The 22,152-nt window shown below is 39.3% G+C and overlaps 1 protein-coding gene across 1 annotated transcript; it reads right to left on the reverse strand.

Annotated features, from left to right (window-relative positions):
- Positions 1–1,592: 1,592 nt before the first annotated feature.
- hnf4b (hepatic nuclear factor 4, beta) lies at positions 1,593–12,800 on the reverse strand. The gene is made up of 9 exons (XM_069173916.1): positions 12,695–12,800; positions 11,069–11,240; positions 9,203–9,297; positions 7,636–7,742; positions 6,844–6,999; positions 6,634–6,721; positions 6,376–6,528; positions 4,319–4,570; positions 1,593–2,278 (listed from the first exon to the last, which is right to left on the reverse strand). Exons 1-9 carry the CDS (start codon positions 12,798–12,800, stop codon positions 2,181–2,183), a joined length of 1,227 nt encoding a protein of 408 aa, XP_069030017.1. The 3' UTR covers positions 1,593–2,180.
- Positions 12,801–22,152: the final 9,352 nt, after the last annotated feature.

Below are 22,152 nucleotides of genomic sequence, written 5' to 3' on the forward strand. Positions count from 1 at the left end.
GTTGGCCCATTGTGAATTTACTTTTCCCTGTGTGGTTCTTGTTTATTGTTACAACATTTATTCATCATAATCCGTGGTTTGGAAATTAGCATTCACTGATCATGTGACAAGAGAAGTACTGTAAGGGTAAATTAGGGGCACGGCATGTTTTTACAGTACCTGCCATTTGGGTTATATAAACTCTCTCTCTGAATTTCATGTTATTTTATTGTATGAGTAAACCAGAGAACATGTAAAGAGGCCAAAACAATCGTAGGCAGAATATTTAAATAAATACATACTGACAAGTCAAAATATGTTTGTTTGTTTGTTTGTTTTGTGTGTGAGAGAGTGAACTGTTGTCCCAGGAAATATGTTCATAATTTTAGGTGTATATTTACTTTAAAATGACCATAGCTGTCCAATTCAGCCAGGTCACCAGATCTACTACATGCTGTCCTCCACTGTCCCATTGCTACAGCAGTAAGTGTGACTGTTGTATATGAGCCGTATATATCTCTATATATATAGATATATATCTATATATATGTACCGTGTGTGGCTAATAAGAGTGCAAGCCAAGCACATGCTGTCAGGGCAATGTAAACTTTCAGAAGATGTCCAATGTCTGTGCAGAAGAAGTCTAGTTACGTTGAACCACATAGCTTTAAGAGATTATATAATGTTTTATATAACTTATTTCAACATCGGGGATTCCTCCACTGATTAGTCAGTGTCACAGACAGTCTCAAATGGAAAGAAAACACATCACTGTTTAGGTAACCTAATTTCTGTGGTGCGTCAGTAGTTTTTGGGAAAGCCTGTGTTCTCAATCTTTAGAAGGTTCTGTTTTTGTAGGGATTCAGTTATTAAGATATGAAAACAAACAGCTAGAAAGAGGAAAAAGGATTTGATGTTTCTGTGACCTCTCAGCTTCTGTGCTGCTGAGATCCCTCATCCATCATCACATCACAACATTACAATAATAACATCAAGTGTTCTTGTTGAAACTGCTGCAGGTGTGAGATGATGTTGATTGATTTTATTTGAATCTCCTTTGCAAAAGCTCCAAAAATGCTATCCAACATTCACTTTGATCTGTTTTTTTTAAATTTTTTACTTCTTTTCTGATGGGCTGACCCATGGGATTATAAAGTTCACTTGGCGGTGCTGTTTGAATGACAGATTTTTGACCACATGAGGGAAGGTTTTTATTTTCAGTGCAAAGCTCGCCTTACAACGACACCCAATTTGTGTCTCAGAACAGGCTTTTTGTGCCCTCTGCTGTCTAACACTGGGAGTTGCAATGTAGCTTTAAGTACAATTCAGACTTTCTGTAATGTGTCATCAAAGAGTGATTTATGCTTAGTTTTACCTCAGTGCCATGTTATACTATCTGCATATGTCAGCAGCTTTTGTTTGTACTCTTTCTAGATTTGTTTCTTTTTGTCACTCTACATCTTTGCAATGCGCTCACTGTTATTTGTCCATCCAACCATCCATGAATGGATAGAAAACAATTCATGTGGGCCTGTATAAAATAAAATCAAACATTTTATTAATGTCCTATCTCAGACAAATTACAAATATCAGATAAAAGCTGCACAATTAAATAAAGCATGACTGTAACATCGCTTTTGAGGGTTCAAGAAAACAAAACATTTGTTTCATAGTTGTGAGTAGCTATAAATATACAGTATATACCATATGTGCCTGGGTGTGTATATGTGTACACTGGCTCACACTCATAACACCCCTCTACTCCTAGTTTGCTGCTTCCTGAGGTGTTTCTTGGTGCTTCTGGTATGTCGTGGGCACACTGGCATCTTCTCCATGTCTGTTCACCTCAGTGCCAGTCTGTGTGGGCAGCAGGAAAGCCACTTTCAAGAGCTTTGTGAGACAGACAAGCATCAGCTGTGGCATTTAACACATGAGGGTTCAGTGTCTGTCAATCCATTTCAATTTCCTGAAAACAAATGTCAGGTGACACCTACTAAATACTTATTATTATTATTATTATTATTAGTTCTTATTTTGATGATAGAACAGTGGACGTAATAAGAACCTTTTTATGGATATACAAATAAAACTATTGAGACAGTTACTCATTAAAAAGTTAAGATTGCTAAAATATACACTGTTTTACAAAAGACACCAGTTGAAAAGTGTTGTGATGGGGTGATCTGTGGATACTCAGAAGTTTAAACCTGAGCGATCAAAAAGGTGAAGTTCGGAGGTGAAGCTCTGAGGTCACTTTGCTGGTCTTGACTCAGGTCATCGCCTGGAGGAAGAGTAGAAACTGGAACACATTGAGAGTGAGAGCTGATGAATGACGTAAACATAGAAAGTCCTGTAAGTCTCATAAATCCAACAGTCAACATCCATCCATTTACTATAGCCATACCCTCTTTATCCTAAAGAATTTCCATTTGATGCTACTATATTACTTTTACTCCACATTTCGGAGGAGAATATTGTACTTTTTACTACACCACACCTACTAAAGAGCTTTAACCACTTTTCAGATGAAGATTTGACACAATGGATAATATAACAAGCTTTTAAAATAAAACACATTGTTAAAGATGAAAGCAGTGGTTTCCAACCGTTTTGCTTCTGGCGTCTTACAAACAGCAGCGTGTCTATGAGTTGTTAACAGCTCCACCAAAAAGGGATTTTTCCCTCTAAACTTCTCCCGTGGTTTCATCTTAATAAATGTTCAAATGATCCGATATCTCACCAAAAACTAAAGATTAGAGAAAAAGTCCAAAAACTGAAATTGAACTGAGTTGAGTCTTCTTTCCCCTTCCAATCATCATCTGACTACCCCTCATATTCATTTGGTATCGGTGCAATCAGTCAGAAGAACCAAACCAGTTCTTTTAATACTTTACCAACATTTTGATGCTACAACTTACGCACTTTTACTTAAGTAGGATTTTTCATGTAAGACTATTAGGCTACTTACAATGGCGTATTTTTTTTTTAAATATTTTTTTTTACATAGTTGTACTGGTACTTTTATTTAAGTAAAGAATACTTCCGCCTTCCACTGATCACGTGGGGGGCTGGAGCCAATACCAAGCTGACTTTGGCCGAAGGCGGGTACTATCGAACAGGTCGCCAGCCAAACAGGCCGACAGAGAAAGCCAGAGATGCTCACCTGCACACACCTGCACACCTGCTGCCAAGTCCGAATCACTAATTAACCTAACGCGCATGTCTCTGGGAGAACATCTGGGGGGAACACGCAAACTGAGAGGCCCCAGCAGGTCCATCAGTAAACGGTCAACTGAAGGTTTAATGCTGCAGCCTTTAAGAAACACTGCAGTGGACGCTAAAATGGTCTGGAAGAGGTCAAAGGCGAAAAAAAAAAAAAAAAAAAAAAGAGGGAGAGACAAACGCGGAAGTAGAAAACAAACACTGTTAAACATGTTAAACTTATTAAGACGGAGGTGCAGTGTTTCGGTATTTTGCTGTTCACAAGGAAGCTAACGGAGGACCTGGATATGACGTGTTTTGATGAATCTCTGGTAAGTGTGTTTTCTTTTTCTCCTCTTGCTTAAACTGAACGCAGCTCTGCTCAATAACAGGCAATTTCCTATAATTGGTCAGAAAGTCTGAACCATCCAAAAAGTTATTTTACACCGCAAACGAAACGAACCATGGTTCAGTTTGATCCTCTTTTGGTTGGACCAGGTTTTGGTCCCTTAGTGGAGACCGTGATCCAAGTCACCTTTCACACCTGGTATTTTTTAGTTCGGACTAAACTAGGAAGTCTGAAGGTCTGGATCAAATAAAGCAGGTGTGAAATCACCCAATGAAATAACTACAAACGATCTGCATGTTTTTAATAAAAGACATTAACTGAGATTCCAACTGCTGGCAAATTGGCGGGATTGGCTCCTCAGGTTTATGACTTATGAAACCCTGGCTGGCTGAATCCATGTTTTTAGACCGTGTGACGGTCACTACATGCAAAGTGAAGGCACTCCGCAACAGTACGGACTGCTTATTTTGCCCATGTATTGTACCAAAACACCACATTGTTCATGTGGTGTTTTAAACAAGGTTTAAACATTTGACTTTCACTTGCAAGGTTGCTGAAAACTGTGGTGTAGGTATAACGATTTAATCGGCTTTGAAGCACTTCCAGTATAAGACATAGTTACAGTTCATTGGCAAAGCTGTAGCCGAGCTCGGTGTGAATATACAACTACATACCGGATATGTTACGATTATGATGCTAGAACAAGCTCACTTCTGTGCCACATAGGTCAAAGTGTAATTTAAGCCTTCTTGCAAATTTCTGGTAACTTGGTACTGCAGCGGTTTCTACCTGTACATAATCCTGATTCGGTTCCCTCCCCCAGCAGCATCTCCTGCAGCAGGCTGTCCAGTCTGGCTTCACCCAGCAGCTGTGCCAAGTGGAGCGTCTCTACCATCTGCCAGGCCACACTCTGCAGGGGAGGCAGGATCAGCAGGAGCTCCCCAAACCTTCCCCGCTGCGCACAGATCGCCTCCTCTAGTAGAAGATGGGCCTGGAAACGCAGATGTCGAACCACCTGACGACTCTGCAGCCCAAGACAGTCTGCCAAACAAAGGTAAGATGCCATATTGTAATTACAAGCAAAGGGAGTGCACTCAAAACAAAAGCCAATGAATGCTATCAGTCAGTTGTTAACATTAATAATGAGTGAAAGAAGGGTTGGACGTTATCCATGTTGGTAAGATATGTAAGAATATGATTTGATAATTAATAATAATATTGATAAAGAGATAAGGTTTGATTGTAGTGTATTATATTTCAAGACCAAAAAGTAGGTATATAATTTATCATTTTATTATGTTGTTGGACTATTTTTGGTGAAGGCAGCAATACTAAGTTTTACTTAATATAATAAGATATAACTCTTTAATACAAGAGATGAACACTTTGCAATATATAAATGTATGGACCAAAAATCACATCTAAGTATTTTTCGGCTGAATGGCAAAGCACAATATATATCTCGGTATTTTCTACAAAGTGATCAAAATAAAATACAAAAAGGTTTCCTTCTCGGTTTCATAATAACTACTGCAAAACATGTAGAAAAAGAAATTTATATATATATATATATATATATATATATAATATATATATTTATAAAAATACACGATATAAATGAAAAATGGCATATTTCTGAAAATGCTCCTTCAGTTGTTCTAAGCATCAATAACGGACTGACATGCATCGTCTCATTTCTGCTTGCTGGTGTTTCTGTGGTATTGGTAGTGGTTTTGCTGCTCTCTCAATCCAGTTAGTTTACTATATATTCTTCAGCAGTTAATTACAGCAGCAGTACATTTCAACTTAATCTAGTTCTGCTCAAGCACTCACAGCTCTCGCCTTGTTTTAGCGACTTTCTCACTAATCCCAGTTGTTTTCAAGCCGTTTAGATCGGCTAGTGACTTTAGCCTTGCAGTTAGCGATGGCTTCTCTCTCTCCTGCTCCGTATATCTTATGTTTAGTTTTTCCTCTGCCTCCTTTATTGAAAAGTGCTCACGTTATTAGCGTAGTTTATTGGCCATGATGAAGTTGAGGCGCATGAAAACCCCTACCATCAGCCGCTATAGAGAGCCAGCACTAGGAAGCTGGTGTGAGACAAACCAGCGTCGCTCCTACTTTTTCCCCGACGGTTCCCGAGCAGCTGGGAGGCCAGCTTGGCCGGGTGACTGTCCCAAGTTAGCACAGCCTCAGGGGCAAGCCCGAGCAAAGCCGTCAGAACAGTTCCCCTTTCTCCACGGAGAACTTCTTCTCCATGTCTTCTTTGTAACATATGTCGTAAACTGGCTTGTTGCACCATAAGGGAACAATGCATTGACCATGTCAGATACATTGTGTCTGACAGATAGGATTATTTATGTGTAGACCGATTTTCTCACAGTGGAGAGCATAATTGGCAAGATACTTAGAAAAAGTATTTTATGCAGTAAGAGTAAAGTAAAAGCTGTGTAAGGGGATGACTTACACAGCAAGTTTTGTGATAATCTGGAGCTGAGGTTATGGTAGTTTTCTTTGCTGGGCAGAGTAGAATCAGTTTGCCAGTTCAGTCCTCTGGTCCTTTTGTCCCCCAGTCTGCCTCTACTGCAATTGCCCCGGGTAACTGGGCCATTAAGTTGAGCGGGCAGCTACCTCTGCCCGACTGCCAAGAATTTAATCACATCCTGAAAATCTCCCTGAATCACACCTAAGCCAGACCCCTCAGACTAAACTACAGATGAAAAATAATAAACAGATCCAAGAGAGAACATCAAAAAAAGTTATTCTTTGTCTAGTACAAAAGATGAGGGGAAGTAGCAGATCAGAAATGACAGGCAACAATCCCCCTCTCACGGCGTGGCTGCACTGACCTGGGGCAAAGAAGACGACCGTTCTGAGGCAGGCGAACTCTTTGTCTGTGATGTCCAGCTCTCGGAGAGGTTTAACCAGCTCCTCGTGTGTTCTGAAGGCCACTCTGGTCACCTCTACCTCGGCACCACTCAGGGGGATCACAAAGTCATTACCTGCTCAATAAACATAAACATTTTTGCATTCATATGCAAGTTGTTTAGTGTGAAGATTACTGCAGAGACACTTGAAATAAACAAAAGCAGTTTTATTTTCCCTACCTAGAAGAATGAGATTGTTGTAAGGTAGTGAGCGTCTCGCTGCCCCGAGAATAAGATGTTCTGCAGAGTGGGTTCGTAGCAGCGTTATCTGTTAACAGACATAAAGAGGCTTCGATGTTATACACAGCTGCAAACTGATTGTTATCCAAAGCATCAACGTAGCTGTTTAGTATGAAAGGTTTTCAAGGTATTCAGTCCCGTTCATCATACCCTGTCTTCTATCGGGAGGCTGCAAAACTCTGGGATGTGTTTGGCCCATTCTACCAGCAGGAGGAGTTGCTGCTTCATGGACTCAAACACGTCTCCCACGCAGGCTGTCTTCTTGGTGTTGATGTCATGACTCCGAGGTGAGAGCAGCGCTGGGAACTGAGAGCAACAAAGTGTAATGCGAGTTCACAGTGAGCTCAGGTGTTGCGGCTACGTGGAAATGAACCTTTGGATAAAGTGTGTATGTGGCGAGGGAGATAAATGGGGGATGAGGAAGGTGATGATGCTGCTAGGTGTATGAGTGCTTTGACACTTGGAGAGCTGTGAAAGTTAAAGGAAGACGAGACAAGTAGAGGATTGTTTTTTTTTTTTTTTTTTTTAAATGTGTTTCATTATTATTTTTTCTTTATAGATTAGTTGTAAACAGTCCGGGATGGAGGGCCTACGACACCCATTTGAAAACACTCTCCCGCAGCATATACTGTTGTAGCTCTTTTATTTATTGTTGTGCCTTCCTTTTACATGTCAGGACATGCATTGTATTATATATTTTAAAATAACAGGGCACAATCCAAGAATTACTAGTCCATTAAATGGGCCATAATTAGATGAGGCCCATCAGCAATTTTGTCATTTCTAAGGAGTAACTGAATTCAGCCTACAAGGAGTCTGTCATTTCCATCTCTGACCTCGATTTTGAGAAACAGAGAAGGATTCGTTTGGCTGGCACATATGAGAAGTGTCGATTTCACTCACAGAACTTTGTATTGGAGATGTTCAGCAGCAGCTTGTTACCTGTTGCACACTGGCCTCTGCCCGCAGCAGCACACTGATGCACAGAGTGCCTACTGTCTGTCCCTTGGCTCGGTGAGTGTTGATGCAGTCTTTCTCATTCTGAATAGCTGGAGGTTAAAGAGAGGAAAGAACCATCAGAGAATTTTCTTGGCTTCTCCAGACATCAGTCCAGCCCTCTGCTATTTTTTCTTTTTACTCACCACGGCAGCAAACCCGTTCTGAAAGAAACAACCCACTCTTTGCCTCCACAAAGTCTCTCTGTACTCCGTAACATTGAGCTTGCTGTTCATGCCAGTATTAGCCATGCCAAATGTGCCTACTTAGGAAATATGGCAGAAATTGTATACAAATATTTTATTTTACAGGAGTCCCCAGAAATCTTTCTCTTTGCATATTTCATTGTATCTTTTTCAGGATGTAAATCAGTTTTGTTTGATTAGATGTCACATTTCTGAAATGAAATAAGGTTTTATCCCTGATAAAAAAAAAAGTGCTACTGAAGATATGAAATATTGAAAAATATTTGATACACTCTGACATATGTGGTATAAATAACCAAAGTTTTTGAAAGGAATGTTTTAATCCAGTTGTTTAGACTTGTCTTGTTTTGATATATTTTGATTTGACAACTTCTTATATTTGCCTCTGGCAGTGAAAGTACATGTGGATGCCTGCTTGTGTTGATTATGTTTGAGAGATGTCGTCATCCCATGTTGATAACCCGTTTGCAAGAGTTATTTTAAACAAAGCAATCTGGCCTCGGACTAATTCCAATATGGGTCTACAAAGTCAGACAACACGATCGAGTGTCGGAGCAATCAGTCATCAGAGGCGTCCTCTCAGCCACCAATCAGGAGCACATTAATCAAAATAGAGGAGGAGAAGGAGCAGCAGGATCTGTCTGTGCTTCACTGACATGGTTCTGCATGACAATGTCACAAATGAATCCTCTGTGGAACATCAGTTAAGTCTGTTTTCGGAGTAAACATTTAGAGGGCGAGTGCTCAGAGGTCAAGTATGAAATGACCAGATGCTGGAGTCTTGTTTAATGCTTTACTAATTTGAAAGTGATATTACAGCATGTAATTAGGCAAATTAGTGCAGTAAACCTTTAAATTTGTACCCCTGGCCTTCCCTTCAGGGGCTGGTGAGCAACTTCTTTCCAGAAAAATGTAGCGCAAACATTTGCCTATGCTCAGGTATGTTAATTATTCATGTGTGGATACTAAGCTCTTCTGATTGCATCTCTTTCTCCCTGCTTCTCTGTGGGACTCAATGAAAGATATGGCCAACTGTGTAGACAGTGTACATAACCACATAAAATGGAAATAAAAATTGATGTACTCATTGTTTCGCTTAAAAGAAAAATGTTTCTTTCATTCATCCCCTCGTTTTCTTCTGAGAAGTAGTTATGACATTTTTAAAAATACAAGTAGCAAAAAGCAAAATTTGAAGCTTTCAATATTTTCTAAAATATTTATTCAAGTGGTTGAATAATTTTTTTTAATTTTGAAAATAAACACCGAAGAGAAACTATTAAATAGAAATAGGAAATATTTGCTCTGACCTTCTTTCCGCATTCCAGCTTTGAAACATTTTCGTAGTCTGCAGTACCGACAATGGTTCCTTTTGTCCTTGTCCACAATACATTGCCTGTTGAACCTGAAAAATTATTATTATTATGTATAAGCACAGATGTATCTACTGTACATTTTATTTAAGATAGTTGTGCAGTTGGTAAAGAAAATTCTCTGATTTGGCAATACACCTCTGGAACATTGTGTAACTCGATTTGAAAAAAAAAATTAAATTTGATCTTGTAATACCAGAGATATCGTCATTTTTATTCCGCGCATTTTTCATCCATCCTTCTGTCATTCTTGAAATTTGGTGCCTACATCACTCATAATTCAACTGGATAATTCGGTCGGAGATTCAGGTGTGTTATGCTAGTAACGGCTAATATAGCCTTGGATGGCTAGACACTAGCAGAGGTGAGGAGCAGGCTGCAGAAGTCTGGACAGCTCCCTTGTTTCTCACACACCTCTTTATTTAAATTTCTAGTAAAGCAATTTTCATTTTCAAATTTGTAGTCTTCTGATCCAACAATCGCTGACTCAAGTGACATAACTTGTGGCAATTTATGGGACTTCTCTCATTTCCCACTGGAGCCACAAAATAGTTTATACAGCTTTTATTACATGCAGAAATAATAAGTAAAATTTGTGAAGCTCCCCTTGAACATTTGTTGAATATTCTGAGGTTTAGGAATTGATTGTCTAACTTTGCACTCGGTTCAAGTTTAGACTTGACAGTTTTATGCAAAGCATGATTGCTCAATCTGCTGCTCTCATGGGAAAGTAAACAGACCCTACAGCTATATCTCTTCACTCAGTCCTCATCCTGTCAGTAAATATGTGTTATTGTTCCCATGCCTAGACTAGTCTCAACCTTGTACTGAGGAGGATCTGGAGGTGCTTCCAGACCTGAGGAACTTTTCCATGGTTGTAAAACACCGCAGGAACGAAGAACCATCATAGTTCTTAAAACTCTGTTCTGGGGAGCTTTTTTAGCTCCTACTTCAGGTTAGTTACTTTCCCAACACAAGAGGAACTGCAATGACGGTGATTGGTTCCTTTCTTTACCTTGCCGTCACAGCCTTTTCCAGGGGGCAACTGGAAACGTTATATCGCTCTTTTTTAAAGCCATCAGTCTCCCTTGACAAAAACAGTAATTTAACCTAACAGAACATGGGAGTAGGTGGTCTACTGCTGTCTCCATTTATTTTGTTACACTAGTCACAACACAAACAACCAAACTGATCAATGCAGTGGTAGACCAACAACGTGCCTGTTCTGAGGTAAACTTACTGTTTTAGTCAAGAGGGACTGGTAGCTTTGAAGAGACAGATAAAACCGCTCACTGTCAGAAAACGCTGTCTGACCGCAAAATATTCTTAATTGGTGTACGCTTAAAACAAAGATAGGGATTTATTTATTTTTAGGTGGGGCTTTCTTTGGTGGCTAAACTATGTGTTGTTGCTGACTGTCCACAGCAGTGCACAGCTTATCTTCTGTTTCAGTGCAACTGCACGCTTCTGCAAACTGGGGACGTGCCGACCCCCATCTACTACATTTAACACACCGACTCGGGATAAATACCCCATGCAACCTCACTTCAAACAGTCCAAAATACTCCTTTATCGTTAACCGTAAAAGCCTGAACAAAACACGGACGAATGGACTGCTGCTGTTTTATGTCGTGCAGAGGAGATGTTGCCAACTGCCGGATGGCTCACATAATTCTACCGTTTCTATTGGTGGTGCTAGTGCAAACAGAGAACAAGTCCTTAAAGGTACGTAGTTCTCGGGGAACTCCCTAGTGACAGTACCCTGAACTGTTTGGTCTGAAAGCGCCTTGTAATATAACTCACCTGCAGTTGTAAGTGTGATTGTTGCGAATGCTCCTCCTGAAGAAGCCCTTGCAGCCGTCACAGCTGGATGCACCATAATGTTTACCTGTCGCTCTGTCGGCACATATGGAACACTGAGTGCTACTTCTACCAGGCTGTGATAGTGACGAGGTGGATGCCGACACTGGTGAATCTGTCAATTAAAAGGTAGATGATAAAAAAATATTCCCAGAAGTCAGATAAAGTACAGTATACTGTGCTGTGAACATTTCCAAAGAACAGATAGACTAGTTTCAGACATCAGCATCGTAAGAGAGTGGGATTCTTTATGACCCTTATATTTGATTGCTAATGAATAAGTAAATATCTCTAATAAGCCCCACAAGCATCTGAGACAGGTCACATAACTGAAAGAACATGAGCTTTGGAAAGAGCAGACAGCCGCCGTGACAAAGATGATCATTCATGATCCTTTTCATGAACAAAGGCACACAATGAATCTTATTCCACCTATGTGAGAAAAAAATAACCTTAACATGGGCACAACTATTGCAGAAAGGTGTTTATTATGAATTTGTGGCCTCTTCAGAATCATCTGGACACTGTTTCACAGGTCTGTCAGGAGCAATGTGATGAGAATATAAGCAGGGTTATACGTAGAGATATCACTCCTCTATGTGAATGCAGTGTACCTCTGAGGAGCACTGCTAGTTATTACTCAAGAGGAAGAGGAAATTCCCCATTTAATTAAAGCAGTTAGAGGTCGCTGGTGAACCGAAGTCCACTTCTGTCTTCTGACTAATTTTACACTTGGTACTTGGCCTCCCTCCATGTTGCTCTAAACAGCATCTTGCCAGTATCAGACTTCTGCAGGATTGTCTCTTAAATAGCACTGACCTGCCTTCTTGGTGTTGTGTTCCTGCTTCGATGCACATACTGCACAGACCTGGGGCTAAAATGTCTGTAAATTGCACACTTACTTTCGGCAAATGAAGCAGCTAGGGATTATGATTTAACAAGGAAAATGCTTTCTGTGGTCAAAGATCAGTTCGATTGAATTAAGAGATTAGAATACATTTGCTTTGCAGTTATCTGGATTTGAAGAACAGCCTTGTGGTAAATCTTTTTCATTTAAACTGGGAAGGAAAGGGCCTGCTTCAGTTCAACAGAGGCCTAATTAGAGCGATGACCTAGCGTGAGATAATGAAGGACATTTAATCAGAATGTAAACTGATGCAGACCTGAACTTTGTGTTAAACTTTGTTAATCAAATTAATTTGCGACTACTTTGATAATGTATGTGTCCCACAAACTTTTCTTAAGCATGAATGCTAAACAATAGCCAGTTTCCAGCTTCTCACTTGCAATGGTTTCATGTTTTGCTCTGTTTTGTTACATTGTGAAACGTGTTGGATTTTGAACTGTAGACTGGCACTGAAATTGTGGCGAGCCACAGGTGGACATTATTTAAATCAGATAGTTTAGAAAATAATCAGTATAATTGATCAATAATAATAAAAAATAATTGTTAGTTGTGGCCCAGTAGATTAGTTGCTAGAAAAATGACTTGTGCATTTTTGGAGTGACAGCTGATAGCACTCACCAAGCCTCAGGCAAGTTATTGAGGTGAAGTTGTCATCATCATACCTGTTGTACTTGTTTGTCGTGGTATCAGCATCATGTTCTTTAAATGTTCAGTGTCTGTGCTGCAATGAGAGTAGTCCACTTTAAGAATAGTCCCCGTCATCTTCATGGTTCAGACGAGGCTTTGTATTTACAAAGAGTTTTGAGACTGGTTGATATGCAAAGCTCCACCAAATATCAACTTCTGGATCGTGCATTCAGCTCAGTTCCTCTTTGTCACAAGTCTCCCATGTGTGGGTCCAATCCCTCGCCGCCTTCACAGTTTTTGGCAGCTTTTGTTTTTGTCGTCCTGAGCTGCTCTACGGGTGTTAATCTTCTTTAAAATGTCACTTCTAGCACTGAAAAGCTTACTCTGCAATGGCCCACTTCAGTGATGTCTCAGCACGGTAATTTGGCCCACTGTCTGTTTACTTTTTTTTCTTATCGCTAAAGCATATATAGGGGAGAGTTCAGACAGATAAACATGACTCACTGTGAGGACCACAGATAGATAAGACCCGAGACTGCCCTGTTAGTTTCATGTGCCAACCTGACTCGTTTTTTACATTTTATTAGAAAGATAAATGTGATCAAGAAAAGTCCAAAGGTGCCATGCTGAGATGCCTTTTATTGAATTTTTGCTGCAAATTTCCATGGTAGTCTCTTACCTTTGGCAATCAATAAGACACAGAAAAGTGATGTAGCACAAACAAACAGAGTGGGAGACTGTTGAGAAGAGGACGGTGCCTGATTGACCTTTTGTTTTAGTTTTGAAATAAGTGATACACTACCATGCCTCACTGCAGGGGGGCCAGGTGACATTTGTTTACGGAGGATAGCCGTTTTTTCTTTTGTCTCCTTGGGGTTGATTTTAGTTGCATGATGGATACAGACGTCCCTCTTTTGTTCACCTTTGCACGTAAGCATGCCATCATATCGCTAGTGTTATTGATCAACACCGGAGTCGTACTGCATATAAAGCTAATCTATACTTCTTTGATTCAGATAACACACACACACACGTATGCAGGATAATTTGGCTGTCTGTTCAGTCACTATTGAAACTTTAGAAATGTCATTACAAACTGTAACAGGGCATGTAGAAATGACATTCCCCAAATGAGATAATTCACCTCTATGAAATCATGAATTATTCATGGTAAAATTTGAATTGGGTTGTATTCATTTTCTGTGTAGTAACTTGAGTAAATTCAATGGCACCAAAAAACATTTTTTTTTTTTTTTTTTGGGAATAAAAAATATACTGAGGTAAATTTCCAGATGCAAGTATGCAGGAATAGCTTCTTTGTAAGACTCAAGCATTTTGAAATCCCTTTTTTGGATATTTCACTGGTACATTATCTTTGAATTTTCAAAATGATCTCAAATACATATACAAAATAGATGAACACGGTATTATAGGCACAGACTTCTCAAAAACTGAAAGACGGGGATAAATTCTTTACAAATTATAACAAATTATATGTCAGACCACATATGAGCTTCCCCAGTACTGATATCTATCATACTTTGGTATAATGGGATTTCCTGGGTGAGTAGCACTCCTTCCTTCAATGTCATGCTAGGCCGCAGGTCAGACCTCCCCTGGCAGAGGCTCACGCACTCCGGCTTTGTTTAGGTGATTGATAGATCAGAAAAACCTCCAAGTCGTAAGATGACTTCAGAATAGTTTCTCTGGTCTAAGAGATTCTATATGGAAAGGGTTAAAAAAAATTACCATGAATATTGATAGTCTATCTTTTACATCTAAAAATATCAAATAAAAATGTTATACCGTGAACAATATCATGTGAACTACAGATATTATTCCGTGTAAAAGAAGTCAGACATACAGAAAATCAGTCAGGAAAGCTGACAAGACAGAGTGCTCTGTGTCCACTAGGGGGAGACATAGTACACGACATCTGCTCTAACCTGCCTCAGCTCTAATCTGCAGAAGTCCAAGCTTGCTAAAGCACTGCACTATCAAGTTAGTTATAAAACCTTCAAATATACTTGCAAAACACTGTATAATCCACTCGATATTCATGTGTGTCCCCTAAACAACATCTGTTTTTTGCTGTGGTAGTGTAATACATCATTAAGAGTGTCAACTATGTATTTTAAATAAATGCCGGCATTCTGTTGGTAACATTAGTTGACGCATTATTGAATTGATTAAATACAAAGATGTGTTGATACAATCATGATTCCTTGTCCAAAATGAAATGTGCTGAGGTTATAAACTGCCCTCACAGCACGTCCTGCTGTTTTTATTTATTTGACTCAAGTAAAATAGTGTTAAATAGTTATTCAAATCTTTGATGCATGAATGTTAAATGAAGAAGTCCTTTCTCAAATTAAAACAACAAAAACTAACCTTGGTGATGATTTTCATCTACTGCTATCCCAAAACCTACTGTCCCTTATACAAGTTAGTTGAAATGCAGCGGCTACAGAAGGTAACTTAAGTATTAATATGACTTAGCTCATGGAGTGTTGCCAGTGTGGTCTTACAGAAAACTCCACAACAGCTTCAACAAAAAAGAATTATGTAGATACGTAAATATTAGGATCTATATTAACAAAATTGGTAATACAAATTTACATTATTACTGCCACAAACAGAAGCCAAAATATAATTCTATCTTTATTTTGTTTTTGTGTGTAAACAGCATGGACTCATCACAGAATGGAGGTTTAAGAAAACAGACGCAATGCACAAAAAGACTAGGACAGTCATACGCAAACTCCACTGTCAAGTAATTCATCACATCTCAAATGAAAAGAACTGGGTCTCTTCTCAGGCTCTCCCCACTGCCTGACATACTGTCTGCCTGTCAATCTCTGAGCTCTGACCAACGCCAAGTTTGACCCTCATTCACATGAATAATTTATACTTTTCCTGCATTACAGCAGAAATAAAACACAGGAGTGCTGCATAACAGATACAGTACAGGTTGGAAAACACTAAATGAATGAAATAAAATATTCTGGTAATATTTGCTCTTTAGATAAGAGCATTTTCTCCAGTCCAAACAAAGTCTGACACATTTGTCTTGGTGAATTTGATTAATGTAGCCAGCGCTCAAATCTCCAGCTGAATACCAATGCTATGATAAACCCTCAAAGATTAAGACAGTGTACAGCACGAAATATGAAACCGCAGCCTTTGGAGTTTCATTCAAAATAAAATGGGGGGAAAGTAAAACAAAGCAGCAAAAATTGGTCATAAAAGCATGGTAAGCCCATGATTTAGTGGGGCGATAAAGAGTGGAAAGGTAGCCATTCATCATGGAGGCTAGCTCACCGGGAGAGAGTCTGTCACAGACACCAGCAGGTCTGGGAGGCATTTCGACAGAGAGAAAGAGCCTCCAGTTGCCCCTACAACCTGTTTGTTCCAATGTCTTTTCCAGATGGACACATACAGACCTCAGATGGGTGACAAACGTCTTTGTCTTTGCTGCTCTAAAACTCCGTTGTCACAGCAGAGTTTGGGATGGATGTTGTTTACTGAAAAGTCGAGGTTCGAACTTAGAGGTAACTTCACTGTAACAATATTAGGGAATATAATGAAAACATTGCAGTGAATTACAAATGGATTTGAAAAAAAACAGATCCACAATCTATAAGCCACCAAAGACCGAGTAACAAAGAACAAAACACCAAAAATAAGTCAATTTTAATCAAATCTTTTATTGAAAGTTAAACTCACATTTTCATTAATGAGACCTCACAGGGCAATGTAAAGCTCAGTTAAACACCAGCAGTTCCTGTTAACACCTTCACACTTCTGTGTGTCAAACTAAACTTTGTAGTCGCCGCACTCAGAGTGTCACCAATTATTTTTGCCGAGTTATCTAACAAGAATCACAGCAGCAAAACTATCACAGTAAGTCTGAGTTTGTTTATCTTTCATGAATTTCACATATTTTTGTTTTGGGTATATATCAAGCCAGTGTGATCGGTGTCACGTCTTTGTACTAAAGATTTAAGGTCACAGCTGTCCAGCTGGAACACATTCTTTCAGTGGGAAGCACATTATAGATATTTACAGTTAACTTGTGTTTAGCCAGAATGACATGTTTCCAAAATGGAATCATTTTATCAGTTTATGACTGTTAATGTTGCACGCTGTTGGATAATTAGGCAGTTCATTTCTTGCTAACTTGTTGCTGCGCATCATAACTACATTATTCACATACATGATGGAGGGGGCATGCAAATAATCAGTTTAGGTCTCTCTCGTGAAGGAAAATTGCAGGCTGTTATTATTTGTAATTAATTGCAATTATTGAAATCCCTCCATCCTGCCAAGAAACAGCCCTGACTTGGGATTTACTAGTGGCTTTGTTAACTGTGACTGTCAGCTGGTTGCTGCTTGTTCTTAGGACAGCTGCTGAAAACACGCTAACCCAGTGAAGCACCACTAACTGGTTTACAATTAGTTGGACATAAAATACAAGCAGCATACAACCTTCCATCACTGTCCACTCCACAGTTCACTGTGTTCATGCATTAAGATAATTTGGGCATCTCCATTTTCTCTCCAAAGCAAACACAAACTGGCCTCTGAGAACAACGATCTATTTGTCTTGTGTCTGCGAACACAAACCTGTAAATGTGAATGTATTATATTGATATAAAAAGGCTAGATATAAAACAATCTAATTCCAAAACCCACGAGCTTCAAGTGTGTCCACATAATTGGCCATATAGTATGTGGTAGGGGCAAATTTGGCAGGTATGCATTGAAATGGCCACACTGTCTTAAATACACGGGCAGTGTGGTTACAAATTGATCTGGCTCTTAATTTATTTAAGAGGTGGCTGTATGACATGAAATATGCACTTGTAGCCGTTGTGGTGCACTTGATTGATATCATGACTTGAATTGTTTTTCCCAATGGTAATGAATGCTTGTAGACTCAAAAGACTACTCGGATAACTGTAGTTAGATGGAAAAATAGACAAAGCAGCATTCATGAGGACAGCGACACAACGGCCTTTGTAACTCGAAGCAACCATCAACACACTGAGCTAATAGTCACCAATGAACATAGTCGAAAGTCAAAAACGCCAGCACATAACTTCCTGTAAAACGAGACCTTGGCTGTAGCTTCATTGTACACGCATGAGAGTGGTATCTATTTCCTAAATGTGCTCTTGGCAAGAAATCCAATAAGCATTTTTCCTGAAATGTCAAACTATTCCTTTAAAGTCAGACCCAGTACCATGGAGCAGTTATGGGCCCCCTCCACAGTTTTTCTTTAACCTTTGTGTTTTGAAGTCAGTCTCCATCTAAAATTCTTCATTTTTTGTCTTGTAGACTAAATTTTGCCTTGTATATACAATAAATAAATACACTGAACATTAAGTTACTGTTTGACACTCGTTGACGTCAATGAAACAGGTTGGAGACATCAAAGCTTATTGTTTCAGTCTACCAGCTCTTCCAGTCGGGGCTGTCATGGTGATTATGCCCTTACACGATATCCTTCAAAGGTTTTGGTGTCGCTACGACTTTGAGATTGTGAGTGTCTTGAAGTGCTGTTGATTAAGTGAGTTAAGATGTGGGTCGAACAGACTTCGGCTAACAGAAGTTAAAGAATGGTTTAAGTGGAGAACAGCCTCGGCCTCTTTCCTTGTCAGAATTAATAAAGCAAGTCTTTGTATGGTCTTTGTGTGGCCTTCGAAAGATGGTTTCATATGCCACCCATCTGTTTTAGGGACTTTTTCTTGTTTTGTAAAAAGGAAAACCGACATCCTTAAAAGTGTTGGGGCTTTTTGTGACGGGGTTATGAACAGTTTGAAGTTGTATCTTTGTGTATTTGCTGTTTCTTAAGTGTCAGTGGAGAAAATGTCACATGATGACTTAATTGAATAAATCTGGATCTTTTCTTTTACTGCTTTCAGTTCTTTTTGGTTTTTGTTTTGTGTCCAACTGCAAATATAAAAAAACATAGGGGGCACTGTGAAGAATGATTAAAAAAAAAAAAACCTCCTTCTTCTAAGGTCCTCTGTGAACCAGCATTTTAATTAAAACCACTTGTTCCCAAACCTGTACTTAATGTTTCCCATTAGTCACATTTGAGGGATTACAGACTGCACCAATGAAAGTCAAAGATTAAATGGAAAATGCAGATGTGTGAACAGCATGGCTTGTTTTATAGCCATCACAGCTTTTCAGTAATTTTGAAAAATTAACTGGCATTGACAAGGTTCCCCAAAGTCCACTTAAAAATAAAGATGACATTCTTCTGAAAAAGAGAAATCTGGAAGGGGTTTCTTGGTTGGTCAGCAGGGGAGCTCTTCAAGGAGGTTGGAAGATTTCTCAGAATACATTATATCCTTTTCAATCACAGTATCAGCACTGCGGCCCAATAAAACAGTTGGCTATGGATAATCTATTTCATAAATGACTTTGTATTAACTTTATTATAATGGAAGATGGCATGATCGTCTTTTGTGACCATTAAGTGGGAACAAAATATACACAAAATGACGCTTTATATAAAGAGTTATTATGATCAAAGGCAGAGGATACTAAGCATCACTTTGATTTGCTCATCTGGTTAGTGCATAACTTTCATGAGAGATACAACCATCAATAATAATGACTTTCCTATCAGGTTTAATATTCTTTAGCTTGTCTCTATGCACTGTGCATCGTTGGCGACCCTTGATGCGGGGTTAGCACCCCTGTCATTCAAGCTTCTTCCTCAGATGTTCTCAAATGTCTCAGGACCGAAAAAAAAACTGCAGACTGTATAGCCTCTGCCCCTTCCTCATTTCCTCGTGCCCTCTGCTCAACTATCATATCCACACATGGTGGACCTGGCAGAGAGTTAGTGTTTTTGAAAGTCATGGTTTAATTAGGTGGTGCATGTGCCTTAGGTATATGTCTTTAAATATGCACTACTTATTTGATCTTTCAGAGAGGTTTCTTTTTTAATCCTACCACCGACAGTGGTGGATCAGCAGAGTGATTCAGCATTTCAAATGCAGTGAAGAGCATTATTCAAGATAAAAACATTTGTTTTGCTCGGGTCCTGATGAGAGACTGTGAAAGACGTGAAGGATGGAAGAGCTGTTCATTTTAATATTGCATCTAGACCTGGGGGGAGGGAAGGCAATGATCAGTAATGAGTTTGGCCGTTGGCCCACTATGATTATTAGGATTGTTACTGATAACAACACATACTGTTTTGAATTATATCATAGCACTGGCGTTTGCAATCACATCTTTACTTTCCCCCTCTGTTTCTGTTTGTGAATTAGCACCCTGTCGGCTCTCCAGCAGATTTTCAGAGAGGGAAGAGAGAAGAAAGGGAGAGAAAAAGAAGAGAAATGACTGTGCGAGGGTTTCTAAACCAGGTATGAAAGTAATTTTTTTGCTTTTCAAGATTTTGGCATGTTTATGGGGTATTACCTTAGGAGGGGGCCGTATAATGTTATTTGCAGAAAGCACACATTGTTCACATCAAGCTTACGAAAGCTGAAGGCACAGCCATGTGCTCATGACCTCGCCGCTGAAGGGCCAAACTGAGCTCTGCACAATTAATAAAAGGACCGGGTTATGAAAATAACTAAATGTAGCAACCTTATTTGTGCTAAAGCGTTGTGTTAAGGAGCCTAAAGCAGAACGAACTGGAGACATGTTGTCATGCAACTACTTAGTCTATCAAAACACCCAATTGAGTAAGAGGAGAGAGCGAGAATAGACCTTACGAAGTTGTATGTAGAAATGATCAAAAATTTAACTCTCATCCCTGCTGGGCTCTCTCAAAATGTTTTACGGATGGTTGTGAATGTGAAATACTGCCTGCATCATCACATTATCTCGAATCACATTACTGTCGGTACACGGTAGTCAATAGTATTGCTCTTTTTCTTCCTGAAGGATAAAGTACTCCAGCACAAGCATCTTGATGCTGAAAACAGTATTGAGAGTCTAAAAGTCAAATATAAAACAACAACAATAGCCTCATGCAAAAAATGGTGACATTTAAATGTCATGGATAACCACTGATTCTGTCAAATGATATTATGTTATCCAATATTTCTGCAACCGTTACAATGGATAGTAGAGGCCTGCATTGTCCTGACTGTAGAAATGTAACCACTGACTCTTGGGGCTGAGTCAGACGAAAATGTGGTATGCTTTTACTCTGCTCAGCCAAATGTGAAATAAATAAAAAGAAAGGAAAATGGCTGCTCTCCTGGCTGTACCCTTGGTCCCTTGCTCTTTGTTAAAACCATATCTCTGCTGCTCCATTGCCCCCAGCTACATTAAATCCCATTAAATTCACCTTCATTAAAGCAGTCCTCTCTACTCCTTGCAGCAGCCCTGGTGCGGGCCTCTCAAGGACAGAGCCGTAATGAGGGTGGACTGGATTTAACCTTGAAGAGTACAGGTTTTCATTTCCAAATCAATAACTTATGGTTCAAAACTGCCACTAGATCCAGGCTATAATTTTCCAGCATTAATTGCGTGGATTATGTTTCTCCAGCAGTGAGAAGGTATTTAGCTTTAAGCTGCTGTGTAGATATTACATTTATCTTTTTTTTTTTTTACAATGGGAATTGACATCCTGCACATTTTCTAAATCACTGGATTTGTGTGCATCTGTACCCTTTGCTGCACAGATGGGATAACTTAAGAAGATTGTATTTCAAAGAGTCTGTATGACGATAAGTAATTAGGCTGTTGGTGCAATTTTCTGCAGTGAAACCAAGCAGAGGGCAGTAGGCTGGAATTTCTCTCTCCTCCATCCAGTATTGCAGTACAGTGTCATCATTCACTCTAAAGAGGAAGAAATATAAGAAATCTCCTTTACAGCTGTGTAAGACATGTTTTGGCTGTCACCTGCTGTCAGAAGACGCATGAAATATGAATTATGAGTGAAAAAATTAACACTTGAATGATAGGCAGGCAGCAGGGAAAAGAGAAAAAGGCCTGACCTACAATAAAGCAGTGAAAGTGTTTCAACTCCTGTCATTTTCTACGTTTTAGTGGGACATTTTCTGTAGTGGGGTTTGCTGTCATTGTCATATGATTGCGTGGAAAGCATGAACTTGTCCTGCGGTGATAATTTCTACCCGACATGTTCATAATATGAAATATCGGATCTTTTCATAAAATGGGGAGGGCTGTGGTGATCACTGGAGCTTAATTTTTTTAATCAACTTCTCTCTTAAATGAAGCTTTATTAAATTACAAACTCACACACTGGGAGTAGAACACGGGCAGATATGGACCCGTGAAAAAAAAGAGCTTTGTGGGATAATTAAATAAAATTAAATAATAAAATAGACTGAGGAGAATGGGAAGGAGACAAAACCCGGCAGCCATTTCATGCTTCGCTTTTCTTTTATTCTCTCTCATTAGGGTCTCAGGAAATTTACCATGTAAAATTATGAAAAGAAGAAAGGGATACAATGTCTGCAAGATATTGATGGATGGTAAATGGAGACACAAT

The sequence above is a fragment of the Embiotoca jacksoni genome, unplaced genomic scaffold, assembly GCF_022577435.1.
Source record: "Embiotoca jacksoni isolate LCO1_2020_lvr unplaced genomic scaffold, fEmbJac1.0.p SCAF_6, whole genome shotgun sequence".
NCBI classification, from domain to species: domain Eukaryota; kingdom Metazoa; phylum Chordata; class Actinopteri; family Embiotocidae; genus Embiotoca; species Embiotoca jacksoni.